Source organism: Anser anser (genome assembly GCF_964211835.1).
Source record: "Anser anser genome assembly, chromosome: 1".
Taxonomy (NCBI): Eukaryota; Metazoa; Chordata; class Aves; order Anseriformes; family Anatidae; genus Anser; species Anser anser.
The window spans coordinates 141,354,355-141,369,812 of record NC_139720.1 but is presented as its reverse complement, the minus strand read 5'-3'; the positions used below and the strand labels follow the sequence as shown (position 1 = coordinate 141,369,812).

General features: G+C 37.4%; 1 protein-coding gene across 10 annotated transcripts in view; it reads left to right on the top strand.

Annotated features, from left to right (window-relative positions):
- INPP4A (inositol polyphosphate-4-phosphatase type I A) overlaps positions 1-15,136 on the top strand; it is a 52,700-nt gene extending 37,564 nt beyond the window's left edge. For 8 of the 10 annotated variants that reach the window (XM_083806500.1, XM_083806508.1, XM_083806501.1 and 5 more), the window contains 4 exons: positions 1,139-1,236; positions 4,191-4,303; positions 4,657-4,811; positions 12,188-15,136. In XM_083806500.1, coding sequence (XP_083662626.1) covers positions 1,139-1,236; positions 4,191-4,303; positions 4,657-4,811; positions 12,188-12,320 — 499 coding nt within the window. In that variant the 3' untranslated portion in view covers positions 12,321-15,136. The other 2 variants (XM_083806503.1, XM_083806502.1) reach the window with 1 other exon arrangement.
- Positions 15,137-15,458: the final 322 nt, after the last annotated feature.

The following is a 15,458-nucleotide window of genomic DNA, read 5'->3' as shown; positions in this document are numbered from 1 at the left end:
TTCAGAAGTGGATTTACGGAAGAGGAGATGTATCGTGGGCTGTTTAACACAGAGGTGCTGCTCGTGACCTGAAACCTCTGTGAGCAGTAAATCACTAGAGGCTGAGATTATTCTGAGTATCGTTGTATATTTGCCCTTGTGCTTTTGCATTCTTCTCTAGACTTCCTCTTCTGGAGGAAAACTGTCAAAAAACAGGATATTGGGCTAGATGGACCTTTGTTTTAATGTATTGTTGCAGGTTTTACATAATGCAGCATCGCTCTAGTAAAGCTGAACAATGTTATCACGTAACAGTTTTTGTAAGGGAAACTCCAGTTCTGGAATAGCCACCAGAGCTTCCCTTTGTTACGGCCATATCTTTAAGAAGCACGTTGACAGCTTCTGCTTTAATGGAGAACTCCGTGAAGTCAGGCACAGGCATATTGTGGCAGCAGGATTGTGCAGACAACTAGAAAAATCTAACTATGGCATTCCAGGACTTGCTTTTGCCTACAAAGGAAGCTCAAGGTGACTAGCATAGCTGTAGATGTCAACACCATGTGCATGCTTATATGCATGTATGTGTATATATGTATGTACATATACATACAAGTATATATATAGTTAGGTGAGTTGTATCACAGCATTGATGACTATTACATTCACATTTTATCACTCTTGGATCCATATTTCTCATTCACATGTCTGAAATCAAAGTTCTTAAGCCTGTGTCCTGATGCCATGGTCATTATTAGTTTATGAACTAAACTGGTAAATCAAAATTCAAAATCAAAGTTTATGAACTAAACTGGTAAATCAAAATTCAAAGTTTGAGTTTTGGCAAAATGATTTACCAGATGGGCATTTACTATTGAAAGAGAGATACAAAACGGAAAGTGTTTTAAGTATTGTTTTCTACAAGGTTTTTCTTTCTGCCTTCCTTCCCACTTTTCCCATCACACCCAAGTATTTTCTTTTTCTGGAGTGAATCGCTGCAACTCCTTTCTTTTCTGCTTTACTTTGCATTTAAGTGTTTAGGAATTTTGGGAGATGAATCTCTGAACTGTTTTCTCATAGTTGTATCACCAAGTGAAGTTGTTTTGAAGAAAAGGAGAAGGATTACCTTATGTTTAACTATTCCCTTCTTCACCCTTTAAAGGTTTGGAGACACCTCACTGCAAGAAGTAATTAACATGGAAAGCTTAGTGCGGTTGAATTCGTATTTTGAGCAGTTCAAGGAAGTTTTGCCTGATGATTGTAAGTATTTGATAATCCACAGCAAATTTGGTTGAACAGCAGTTCAGGCTGATGTTCTTGTTTGCTTGCTTCGAGTTAGGTGCTTACACGTTGATGATAGGCTGGAGTCAGTAACCTCTAAGAAATGATGCGACTCTATTTTAATACATTAGTACTAAGTAGAGTAAATTCAATTTTTTTGAAGTTCAGTCTGATTATCTTTCCTTTTTTAAATTTACTTTTGCACCTAAGTGGCATTATGTATTGTATAAACATACAGATAGTAACATACTATGAGGGGAAGGCAAAAATGTGACAGGTCATAGCAGCAGCCCTTCTATGTGCAGTTTTTGGTCATGTTCTGTTGATGACCTGTACAGAGAGCAACTGACATTTTGGGGAACTTCTTAATCACTTTCCCTCTGCTTATTTGGCACTTGCATGAAATCGTTGCATCTGCAGCCAACAACAGAGAAGTCTAGAACCTGAAAGAGAGACAGTAGCTACAAGCTTGAACTTCACTGGCTGTATAGGAAAATGTCTTGCTTACTGTATTTTGAGGAGGCAGTGGAATAAGCTGCCCCCAGAAACGGTGAGAATTCATTGGTTTGTTATCAGTAGTACCAAACATCTTGTAAGCTGATTTCATGGGTTCCACAACTGCAGTTTATTGCAGAAATAGAATATTTTGATGCAGATGAGAGCTCTCTCTTCCCAGTTGTTCACAATTGCGCATAATAATTTCTCTGAAATTTAGCTGCAAAATTTTAAACTGTGTTTTACTATATGGTAGTCTAGCATCAGATTTTCTTGTAAACTTCAGAAGTTAATTAGTTAACATTGATTTTTCTTCCACTTTTCTCCCCATTCCTTCCTGTTTCTGTCCATAGTCTTTCATAACATATTTCTCATTCAGTTCCTTCCTCTCCTTCTTGGTTTAGCTTGCTTTTTTTTTTTTTTTTTAACTTCAGTCGTTTTCCTCATTCTCAAACCTCTTATGCAGTCATCTGTTAACTTTTGCCTTTTTCTGTAAACATCTTTTATTCTGCAGTCTGTTTTCCGTCCTGTAATTTGTTCATTCTTTTCCATGGCTTTTGAATTCTGTTTTATCGTTACACTTACTCTCCTCTGTTTGTAAGGAGCACCGGTGCCACAGCTTTGACCTTCTCATTTGCCAGTAACACTTCCTCCTTATACCAGAGGTTTTTCCTCAAGCAACTTGAAATTCTGAATAAAACTAGAGGCAGTGTTGGACAGGTGGTGTTGACATGCACCTTAACAGTAAAACAAAAGAAAACAGTCTTGTGTCCACCTGCCTTTTCTCCTTCAGTCCAGTTACCTGTCATTACACTAAACTCCCTGCCACATGAGATGAATACCACTAAGGGGAAAAATCTGCCCTCTGCCTAAACTTCATTCTGCTTCACTGTTTGTCCTGGGTCAGTGCAGACATATTTTTGCAATCCAGCTTGGATAAATGTTTTGTGGTTATAAACACTGAGCAAAAATTTGGAGTAGAAGTGTGAAAAAAATACTGCAGGTGTCCCAGCAGATTTGTTAGAGATACTCTGTGAAAAGCTGGGACTATATGGACAAACCTTGGGATTGTGCTTGTCCTAAGAAAGGTCTGAGAGTATGTTTGGTACCTCCTCTGTGGTGATATTTGGGTTGTATGTAGTGAAACATGCTTTTCCATGAAGCTTGTCAATAGAAAATAATGTTTTCTTTAACTAGAAGACCAGCTGGTAGTATATTATACTATGATATAGTATATTATGACCAGCTGGTAGTATAGCCTGTGTAAGTTTGGGAAGAAAAAAAAGCAACAACAAAAAAGCTCATTCTAGGGGTCAAGTGAAGTATCTGCTGGCAGCTTGTGGAAAATGTTCCCTTCGAGAACAATGCATAAGGAAAGTTGATGCCTGCTCCACTGTCCTTTTTCTGAAAAATGTGTGCTATGAGTTCTAAGCACTGCAGAATTTCCAACAAGCCAGCTACTGCCATAGTTGCTCCATTAGATCTCCTTGTCTTTAGACATACCTGGATAGATGGTCTGTGCCCTCTTTTCAATCACAAATATGTCTTTCCAGGTGTATAGTTTACATAGAGCAGACCAGGACAGGCACAATATTAGCTTACATACTATTTGAGATGAGAAAAGATGTGTCCCAAACTAAAACCTCATATACCACCCATGCAGGGACTTTTTAACACAGCAGTTTTCTAACAGTGCATACCACCTTATTTATCTAGTCACAACTTTAGTTGGTGTCCTCTGTAGATAACCCTTAAAAAAAAGAAAAAGACCTATTTAATACTTGTCGTTGGTTGTCATTGAGTACATTGCTACATGTGTGAGAGACAATGTGTAGCACTTCAAACATGTAGGCATGAGACAGCTGTTGAAAACACTCTGGCATGCTGAAAAATTTCAACAGCTTTATTTGCACTTACTGAAATATTAATAAATGAATTTTGGCAGTTCTATTGGAGTGTGTGTTTCTTGTAACCGAAAACTGCCTAGGCTGCAAATTGAATATGTGAGCAGAACATAAACTGATACCTTTAGGGTTTCTGTGGAGACATATATGTTATCCTATCACCTCTGAGGGGGGAATGATACAGTTACATGTTTATGCACAGTTCTGAGCAGTATGTCAAAGGAAGTATGCCCAGGACACACCAAACAAGACAATATACCAATCTTTCTCCCTTTGTTCCCTCTATTACTATATTGCCATCATTATTCTGGATCTCTGAATTTTTAAATAACCTGAATGCATATTTCCAATTGAGTTTAATTAAACTTGAATTTGGTTTGTTAGTGTTACTAAGTAATTAAGAATTGGGTTAGTTGTAAGCTTTGATAGCTTCAAGAAAACATGACTGCCTTTCCAATGGACATATAGGAACACTTCTCTTTATAAAAGTTGAATACAACTAAATAAGTGGAGTTTGTGTTTTTTGTATTATAGGTCTACCTCGATCTCGTAGTCAGACGTGCCTGCCTGAACTGTTAAGATTTCTGGGACAAAATGTACATGCAAGGAAAAATAAGAATGTCGATATCCTTTGGCAAGCTGCTGAGGTATTTATTAGTCTAAGCATCTCTGTATAGTTCAGTTGATTTTTTTGTATATGTGCCTATTTTCTCCTTTTTTATTACTGATATGTTTAGATTTCATCATTTGCACGCATGTTGCTTGGAAATGCTGCCTTGCTCCCCTGGCCATGGGGAGATAAAGAAAATGTTTTTATTTTCACATCACTATTTTCCCTACAACTCATGCAACAAAGTACTGCTGCACCAAAGTTGACAACTTTTGACATCACAGTCCTACAAAAGATTTTTGTCTATCTAGGGAGGAGAAATACAGGTGTGTTCTCTGATGGAAAGTTGTACTTGAGGAAGGAATGATGAATTTCATATCTCGTTTCTAGATATGCCGCAGACTAAATGGTGTTCGGTTTACGAGCTGTAAAAGTGCCAAGGATAGGACTGCCATGTCGGTCACCCTAGAGCAGTGTTTGATCCTACAGCATGAACATGGAATGGCCCCACAGGTCTTCACCCAGGCTCTGGAGTGTATGAGGAGGTAAGAGATTGACTGTGTCCCTTATTCCTAAATGAGGAACCGTGCAAACTGCAGAGGAGCAGTGGTGTCTGTTTCTATCAAAAGAAACAAAAAGAAAAATAAAGCTAGAAAACTGCAAAACTGGCTGCTAGGATTCATCCCTCACTTGCATGTATTAGTGTGTTTTATATGGTAAAGCTGGCGGTTCCCAGATTTGCATCAGGTGGGTTTTAGTTTTCAATAGTGAATTGGAAGTTTTCAGAGAAGCATGTAAAAACATGTTTTCAGTTAATGCTGAGCTTAACAGAACAGAAAAGTGATGCTTCTCTGAAAATTGTTTACTGAGGTTGCCTTTACTGTCATAGTAGTGGGTTTCTTAGTTCTAGATTAGGCAAGTTTGTCCGAGGTGACTTGTATGTTGTTCGTTGAAACGTAGACACCTGCAGTTTGCACTGGTTTGCCACCATGTATTCTTTAGCAGTGAAACACTTTGCTCACTGGGCAAAACGTTAGTGTGAGTGTTTCACAATACAGCACCCAAATTTCATCACAGCGTGTCAGTGTGCTGTTGTCATATCAATATAATGATGTTCTGTATTCTGAAGCAGCAGAGATGTTTGCAGAGTTAACTACTGTACTAAAAAAATCTGTTTACTGTTGTTCAATGCCTTGTTTCAAGCACTGCTGGAAAACTCCGTAACTCACATACCAAAAGAAAGGATAAGAAATCTAGCTTTAGTCTTTATCAATGTAGTTCAACAATGCTGTTCAGTCCTGTTTTTCAACATTCACTCTTACTGAATGTACTGTACTGTGTGTCTTCTCACCAAATTCTCTAGAGTGTTCAATTCTCTTATCCTTTCTGTATGTTTTTGCTGTTTGACCCTTTCTTACTCTTCAGTTACTTAGAAGGAAAATATCTCTTATAGTAGTACTTGCAGCATCTCACACTAAAAATTTGATTTTCATTTCTACATCTAACTGGATGTCACCGGACTTTTTTATTTTCACGTTTTTGCTGCACTTTTTGCTGGATCATTACACAGTTGCTCCAGGACATGAAAACTGTGTATCCAGAGACTAGCTGAACCTTAATATTAGAAAAAAAAAAAAAAAGACAGCTTGGACCAGCTTTGTGAGGGAGAAGTTACTGACTTAAAAATGGAGCTAAGTGTCTCTCAGATATCTCATTATTTAAATTACGCAACTTGTTGACTGAGACACCTGAAACAAAAAGCTTTGTTGCACAGTTTCAGTAAAGTTGTTATTAAAACAGTTTAGTAAGTTTTGAATAAAAACTGAACAAGTATATTGCTAGAAATCTTGCTATTTTCTTTAAGTTGGTTACTGAGTTAATATTTTTTAATGCAGTCATGGTCACAGTAGAGAAAGAGATCAATAATAACATTGTTTTGGACCATCAATTTAATTTAACACAAAATCAAATAAAGCATTGACACAAGAAACACATTGCTTTATGTCAACCAACATTGGGATGTTGAAAGTGGGCCAGCTTAATCAAAACGTTTGGCTGACATGTTCTAGCAGCATCGGGAACTTGCTCTAATAGGTGAAAGATGTGTCATTCTCTTCTGTTAAATTGTTGACCAAGAGGGATTGTGCAGAACAAATACTGAGTAGACCTGATGGAATACAAAGATTGGATGGGTTTTCATCAAGCCCATCACTCTTCCTCACATCTCATTGATTTTCAGGGTAGGACGTGATTTGTTGTTGTTTGTGTGTTTTTTTTCATAAGTTCTCCAATTCTATTCGGAAACAATGGCACAGAATTAACAAAGCTTGAAGAGACATATAGGATTACAAAACAAATATGTAGGAACCCAACTCCACCCAAAACCATTTCAACATGGACAGGATGACCTGACCAAGATGACATATACAGGAAGTGAAAGAGTTGCAATTTACTTTTAGGGCATTCAAAAAGCTTCCTTTTTCTGGTAACTGGGACCTTTGATTTATGTAGTTGTACTAGAAAAGGAAGGCTTGGTTCAATCTTGAATCCTTCGGAATTTTCTGGGCCAGCTGGAAGGTCAGGGAAGAAGTTATGAGAGTCAAAGACTTGAAGTGTTTCATCTCTTTGCTGGGAAGTTTCCAGAGAAGAAAAGCATCTTTTCTTACAAGATCCTTTTGCTCTATGGGCTGCAGTTTCCTTCAGGAAGTATCCAGCTATTATGTTGTGGGGTCCTCCATGTGAATGTCTGCCTGGCCATGTTCCTTTCCACGGGCTGCAGGGGAACCTGCTCAGGTGCCTGGAGCACCTCCTGCCCCCTTCTCTGACTCTGACTTCAGTGATTGTAGGGTTGTTTCTGGCACTTTTTTTTTTTTCCTTGCTTCTCACTTCCATGCGGCATATCCTGTTCCTTAAGTATGTTTTCCCAGCGACAGCACCAGCGTGGCTGCCAGGCCCAGCTGTGCCCTGTGGTGGGGCCATTGGAGCCAGTTGGAACCAGCCTTGTCCAGCACGGGATGGCCCTGGCCTCTTTTCACAGACAGCCCCCCAGTTTGTCACCCCACCTCATTGCCTGCACCCAAAACAAATATTTTGGGAAATCGCTCAGGATTCATGTTTTGGTTTTGATAAAAACACATTTTTAGTTGGGCCAATATACAGAACTGTTCCTGAATCTTGGAGAATAAACCAAAGCACTGCTGCCTTATTATTCTTTGAAGCATACTGACAGTATATCAGGTGTATAAAGTTTTCCCTGCCTTTGTGGGAACTCTGGGGAACTGATTTTGTAATCTACGAACAAAATAACACAGGGCAGGTTACCTGAAGAAGTGTATCCCCCGATAGGCCCTCTGTGCTCAAAGCAACGTAGGAAGCAGGGGCATAATGAGATGGGCTGTGCAACATCTTCCCTTCACACGTGTACATTGGGGCACTCCAGAAACAGGTATTTTGGGAAGTGTATTGATACACACTTGAATTCATTCTGAAGCTGAAAAACAAGCGGGTGGTTTGGGTGTTGTGTTTTTTTTGTTTATGTGTTGAGCAAGTAGTTAGGAGGTTAAAGTATTTCACTGCAGCTCACATGGAAAGATGTTTGAAAGGGTCAAATACGACAATGGTTATTCATGTTCAGCTTGCTTTTCAGAGCTCCACTTTTTTGCAGCATGTGGGAGCATGGCAGAGCAGCATGGGATATTGCTTGGTAATCTGAAAGAATGAACATGGAAAACCATTTATGTTCAACCTACATGTGTTTATTTTCAGTAGACTACAGTACTTCTTTCTTATTTTTCTCTTTTATTCTCTTTCCCTCTCCTTATATCTGTAATTGTGCTGATATATATTTTTGAGATGTTTTTCCACTCTTTCTTTACTTCATATTCTGGTTTTGTTGTGGCTTCTTCCATCTTTTTTTCATCTTCTTGACCACCTTGTGTTGCCATCTCTTTTTATACATTCATTTGCATGTCCGTCTTCCTTTCTGTTTTATTTTCCCTCCTCCCAACCTTCTTCCTTTTCACAGCATTGGAACACGGGAGGTAGTCACCCAGAAGAACTTGAGTGGCTTGGTGCCCATCCGAGATTTCAGACTAGATCCCAGCCTCCTCTACTCTATTCCTTTACTAGCTCTCAGCCCCAATTTACTGATTGTGTGGCTGTTTCTGAGCATAGCATACCTGGTGGCCAGATTACGTTGCAAGTGAAGATACAGTTAAAATAAAAACAAAACAAAACAAAATATTGCTTGAATGTGTATTGCCACTTGGTACCTGCTGGACAAAGGAATGTGTCATAGCATTGTCTGCCAAGAATTATTATTATGCCTTACAATTTTACGTTTCTATTGTACTAAACTGTAAATATACATCAAATTATTTTATCAAAAAGAATTGTATCGAAACTTTAAATTATTGTTCTGCTTTCAGTGCTTGTAACATAGTCTGACATTTGGCCTGTTACCTCGTTACTTTAGCCGGCCTGAAGATCTCTTACCAAATATAGTTTTGTGTTATTTGTTTCATGTATTCCAGAGAAAGGAACTCTGAAAAAAAATTTGTATCTTTTGTATATCAAAGATGTATGGTAATCTTGCCTTTCATTTTTACGAGGTATGAAGAGAAAAATAAAAATATGGGTGGGGTTTATAAGAAATTATAAGAAATTTATTTAAAGAAATAAACAAATTTCTACCTTCATTTCAAAGCATAACAGCCAAATTACATTATTATTATACAGTTTGTAGAACCATAGTCGTGTTCCTTTCTCATGGTTAAGTATGTTCCAGTAGACTAGTGTACCCACTCAAAATGCAACTTGCGGTGCGCTGCATGCAGAATTATTTCATTATATTTGTAGATCTGCGTTTTGTAATGTATTAAAGACATAATGACTTGTGGTTAGGGAGAGTATGTAATCGGCAGAGCCTGCTAATGATCCATTATCAGTTTCAGGTGCTTTGTTATATAACTTACTCTGGAACAGGGTCATTGTCATCCTACTGAAGTTAGTCTTCAGTATTTCAGGCGACAAAATGAAGCTGTTAATTAGCTCCTTCATTTAGGTGGGTTCTAGGTTTTCCATTGGGCTTTGTGTTAATGACACTAGGCTAAATATTATTGTTATTTTCACTGTTAAGTGTTGGACAGCTTTAATAAATGATGATGTTGATAGACGATGACTTAGAGATAAATGAATTATGGTAAGTTAACGTTTATTTAAGTGGTGATACTAAAGAAACTTACCAATTTAGTCATGAACGATGGTAGAAGAAATTTGATCACCATTTATATCTAACACCAACCTGGCAGATGCCTGTTTAAATTGAAGGGTTTTGTTGATGTAGTGGTCTGGAAGAGCTTGTCAATAGCAATAGTTCATCAAAAACCTAACCTCATTTAACATAGTTTGCTAATTTCATAAAGGGATTTACTTTGCTTGGTGCCTGAGATGACAGAAAATTGGGCTTGATGACTTGAGAAGAACTCTCGTAGTACTGTGATTTCTAATTTCTACTGTTACTGACTCACTCAGAAAACATAGGTAGCTGCAGCTTGTATTATTAATCAATTTTGAAAGCTCCTGAAAGAGGCAAGCCTAAAAAAGTAGAGAAAAAATAAGATAAAATCAAATGCTGAATTTGGTAAATATTCTGACTAATTAAAGTACATATTTATATTTGTGTCTTCATGAAATAAGGCTGTACAGTACACTATCTCCTGGTATTTTTCTCACTATTCTTCAAATGTTGTTTTTAAAATAGAAAAAAAAAGCCCACAAAGACGTGTGTATACACACACACACACACACACTATTTATTTATTATTTTAATGAACTTAGGCAAAGCCTTACTGCTGATGAGATTTAAAATCATAATATGATGGTAATGGTCATTTCCGCATCCTGTGCTGCTACCCAGTACCACTGCATCTCTGTACAAATCATTTCTTGTCTCTGAAGAAGACTGGTTCATTTGCTATGTGTACCAAAATCTATTTTTTCACACATTGAAGGAATGTCAGGTTGCACTGTAGCCTTGTTGTAGCAATGCATTGAATGTCCTGGGTTCAGTCTAACAAGGTGTGAAAGTAACTTTAGCAGGAGCATCTCCACTGAACTCCCTGGAACAATTAATCTGTTTTAAAATAAAGTATGAAGTGACTTTGCTTGTGACTGTTGATAGGCCAGATTAGGACTACCCCTAAATGAATTTAGAAAGAAAGCCTCGACCTTTTGAAAACAGTGTGTTGGGGAGGGGGTTCCTAAACTTCAGTAGGGGCAAGTTTTGTTTTTCTTTTTAGCTCGGTTTGTGCTTTCACTCAGGGTTTCAGATTTAAAACGCTGCAGTGCATACTGCCCACGTGCCTCTGGCAGAACCACGGCACATGAAGTGGTGTGAAACATGTCTTTGTCACTGAACGTGGTCAATAACCAGATGCAGTGGAATAGGTAATGAACAGGATGATCCACCTCCGACTGAAAATGCTCAGTCAGCATCCTGTTATGTTTTATTTAAGCTTGATGGTTTCATTACTACACTGAAACATATTTTCTGCTAATTCTTGATTAATCTATTTGTCTGCAACAGTTGGCGAGGGTGTCTGTAAAACAGAAAACAATGTCGTAGAGACAGTGTCATAATGTACGGTCCATTCTATAAAAGACCGTCACAGAATACACTGCAGAGACAAATTCCAGACATAAACTGTTTCTTGGAATGAAAAGTTATAGTGCCAATACATTGTGAAGCTAGGTGGTGTATATATATATATGTATATCTGTAACAAAGCTACAGTCGGTTTAATTAACCAAAATCAGACGAACAATGAGATCAGGAAGAGCAGAGAGCTTTCACACTGAACCAGGATCCAAACCCTCCTTTTAAAAGAGATTACTGACATTTACCTGATACCTGCTGCAGCCACCTCCAAGACAGGAGCAACAGGACATTTCCACCATAAGATTGTGTACTGTACACTTGGTCATGAACCTTCACTATTAAATGGTTGTTTAGGTTCCAGTTCTCTATCAGGGAAAGATGTTCTCATGCAAGCCTAATTTGATTTATAATATATATTTAAAACAGTGCTTCCTCTTTGTATGTCTGTTTTGGATATAATCAAAGGAACTTTGATGTAGATTTACAATTGTAAAGAAGCCTTATAACTGGAATATTTTTTTTTTTATCGTAGCGCAGGACGTCTTTGTAATGTGGGGCAGTTGCACCAAAACATTGGGTAGAAGTTAAGCTCTACGTTCTGCACAGCTTTGTTTCATTGGGGTGATGACTGCCAATGCAGCCAATCTTTTTTGCACCCACACAAAGCTGATATTTCATGATTAAGATTTTTTTTTAAAATATGCTGGTTTTCAAGTCAATTTATGCATGCAGAGATAACTGGAAAGCCATTATTTTTGTATCAGCTCTAATCTTTAAGTAAGTTCTGATAATACCGACATGCAGGGAACAGGAGAATTACTTTAAAGCTCCTTTGGAGAGATCAGCGATTTTTCTTTTTCAGCTTAATGTACTAATAAATTAGCAGAACTGCTTTTAAGCAATCTTTTGGGATCCCTTGTGCAATGAAGCGGCATGTGAACTCCACAACAGTATACCTGGAAATACATGAAACCTCCGTAAAAGAACTTTTTCAGTAGATGCACTGCTGCTTTTTAGAAATGCAAAACTAGCAACCAGACATAGCATGTGTCCATTCTGTGTGCTTCTTACTAGCATTGTATGATGAGTCATCATTTTTAATATTTGCAGTGGCAAATTAATTAAACGCTCATTAAATATAACCAACTTTTTTTTTTTTTAATGCTATAAAATAACCAGTTCATTTCATCTTAGTTTAAGTCTTTTTTTTTTCTTTTTCCTTTTTACTGCTGTCATTTTTTTGTGCTTGTTTTTTTTCCCCAGCGAGGGTTGTCGGCGAGAAAATACAATGAAGAATGTTGGATGTCGCAAGTATGCGTTTAATTCCCTGCAACTGAAGGCTTTCCCAAAGTATTACAGGCCTCCAGAAGGAACTTATGGAAAAGTTGAAACATAAGCATACCATGTCCTTTAATTGCTGTTCCATTAAAACGTGTGGATACACTCTAGATTAACACCTGATTCTGTCATCCAGAAGAGATAAATAACCTTTTTGTACGTTTCACTAGGTTATACAGAGCATGTTACTTACCGAATTGGAATCTATAGTAACAGTTATTCTGACACCTTAGCTTGAGAATAGTGTGATGACTGTGCCCATTTAAATAGCCTCCAGTGTATGTAAGGTGAGCAGATATTGTACTACTCGATAATTACCTATATGCAAAGCGCTAGGTACCTCCTGGATGGGCAAGGACTCTATGAATGGCATTTAGGCAGCTGTTTCACACAACATCTTTTTATACTGAGTTGACTTGAGATTGAGCTTTTCATAAACTTTTTAAAACAGAGTAAAACTCAAAAGTTGTAAATAAAAAGAGATTGGAACCTGGGCAGTCTAATAACTGTAGAATGCATCGTTACAATCAAGAAACAGGTGTTTAACTTTTAAAAATAATCAGCACAATAAAAGCCAGGAGTAGAAATCGTTTCACTGTATATAGGATACCATCTTGATAAATGAAAATAATAATACATAAAAGGCATATGAGGTCTAGTTTCTAGTTCTGTCCAAATAAAGACAAATTCCTGTCATTTTCAGCACAAAAGGACTTTAGCAAACATCTTAACCAGTTTTTAAAAGTGTTTTTCAAAAACGTCATGATGCTTAACCATTGATGCCAGCAACAGTTCCCCCAGCCCTTCCCAACTATAACATGTTGAGTATGTCTCATGGTACTGTAAATTAATTAACACATTTTTTTATCCATGGCTTTTTTATAATCGCTTCTGGATTGTAAGCATTAGTATATCAGGAGGTTAAATTTTTTTGACTGATTTTTTTTCAGTATCTGTCAATTCGAAAATGCTCAAAATGCCCAGCACATCCCTGTTACTCCATAACAAAAATTTGTTTCTAGTATTTTAGGACTGTAAAAAATAGCTTTGCATTTTACCTTACTGAATGTTCAGAATCATGTGTGGGCAGCATGACTATTTTCAGAATATTTCTGAAGAAGATAGCAATGTCCCATTTTGATAGAAAGTAAGTCATGTGCTAATGCACGAGAACCTCAGATGTGTTCTAGCCTAAGACTAAGGTGATCAGTTTGATAGCATTTGATAAAAAATGTTCAACAGATCTCCTTGGAAATCATGTCCCAACGAATGCCTTCGAAGATGAGATACCTTCTTAAAAAGCAGCTAAACATTAAGTTCCAAATTTTAACAGGATTAGATCATTCCTAGCTAGCTTCATCCAGCCCACTGTGCCCTCCCCCTCTTGGTTTCTAGGGCAGAAAAATCTGGTCGTTTGTTCTTGTGAGAGTAGCAACAGCCAGGTAAGTATATGGCTGGCTTCTTTCTCCCTCGCACTGATGTTTGTCTGTGCTGTCACTGCTCTATCAGTCATGTTCATTCTGCTCCCATACAGGTTTGGGGGTTTTAAGTCTAGCAGTTTTTGCATTTTGCTTTCTGCAGTTTAACACTGAGCAGCATGTCACAACGCCAGTTAAGAGAGTTCTGCTGAACTAGGTTGTTACCACTTCTTCAGTCTTTCTAGGAGAACAAAACAAAAAATTCTGTGCAAATTCAATGCATTTGTACCCAACCTGAACAAATCATCTGTAGAAGAACAGTCCCTTGGAAACTTTATGGACCTGTTCTCCAACTAATAAATGTGTTGCTTTTTTTTTGGTTTTTGCAAATACGTAAACAAATATACAGTGGAAAAACTTTTCAGTGGGATTTCTTTAGACATTATTCCATTAGTTCTGCTCAACCTTCAGTCCCTGGCCTGTTATTAAATGCTACATTTATTTTTGTATAAACTATACTCTTTGTATCCCTTAGTTTTTATGAGTTGATGATTTTATTTTGTATATTTCAAACATAGTTAATATTTTAAGTCCTGTATTGTTACACTAAAAACCTTCCAATGTTCAGCTTCAGAAGAAAATACCAAGAGGTCTGTTGTAACAATTAGCAGAGCCACTCTCTTAGGTTGTGGCCAACAATCATTAGACCTACTCTAGAGCTTAGTGAGCCTTTATTTATTTTGTATACCAGTGTAATCAGAAAAAGTTCCCGACTTTTCTATATGCATGGTTTTCGCTGACCTTTTTAAAGTGGTGGCATACCAGTCTCGAGTATTGTGTTATTTTGTTTAAAATATTCTGATTTTAGTACGCTTACATGTAAAACATCATCGTCCAGCTAACGTTTTATATATACAACGGTGTCAGTACATGCACGTCAATGGCTTGTTTTAAAGGGCATAATGAACAGTAAGATCTTGAGCAGTTCATCGACAAAAACTGTGAAACTTTAAATCCACATAGGAGACTTCACAGGGGTGAAGTAAGCTTTTCTGTTGCACAGGAGAGGCAAATTTAAGGATTACTGTAAAATGAAGTTCTGTCTAATGTTCTTTTTTGAGTAATTTTTTAAATTATAAAACATACAAAGGTAAAAAAAAAAGTTGCCAAGTATGTTCTGTGTATGTTCTGTGAAAGTACCTACAGCACAGTTGCCTTTTGTTTCATTTATACATGTAAAATTATTGTATAATACAACACTGTTTTGTCCCAACACAATTGTATTTGCCAAGCTTTGTGCATTGAAATATTTTTATTTATTTGTTTTTGGGCAGTATTAATATATCATAAACATATGGCTACTGTTTTATATATTCTAGTTCATCCAATCCATGTATGCTGTAAATGTGCTAGTCTTTAGGATGAAAACCAATAAAGAACTGACAAGAATAACAGATGGTGGCTTACTTTTACTGCTTTGGGGGTGAATTAATCAATGCTTTCAGGTTGCTTGGCTTGACATGCTTTATCTGTCGGAGAATATATGAAGTTGTTTGTGGAGATATTTTTACACGGATTTGCAAGTTGGGAACTCCTAAACCCTGCCGCTATCAATTTTCTGCGGTGAACTCAGGCACTGGTTTGTCCCATGCGCTGTACGGTCTGCAGCAACAGTTAAAGAAGTGGTAAGAGATTTGGGGGTTTCGAGCTTGTTTCTTCTCCGTTCATCTTCTGTAACACCTTCCTGAGCTTCCTTCTCCATTTTGCACTCTTTCTTC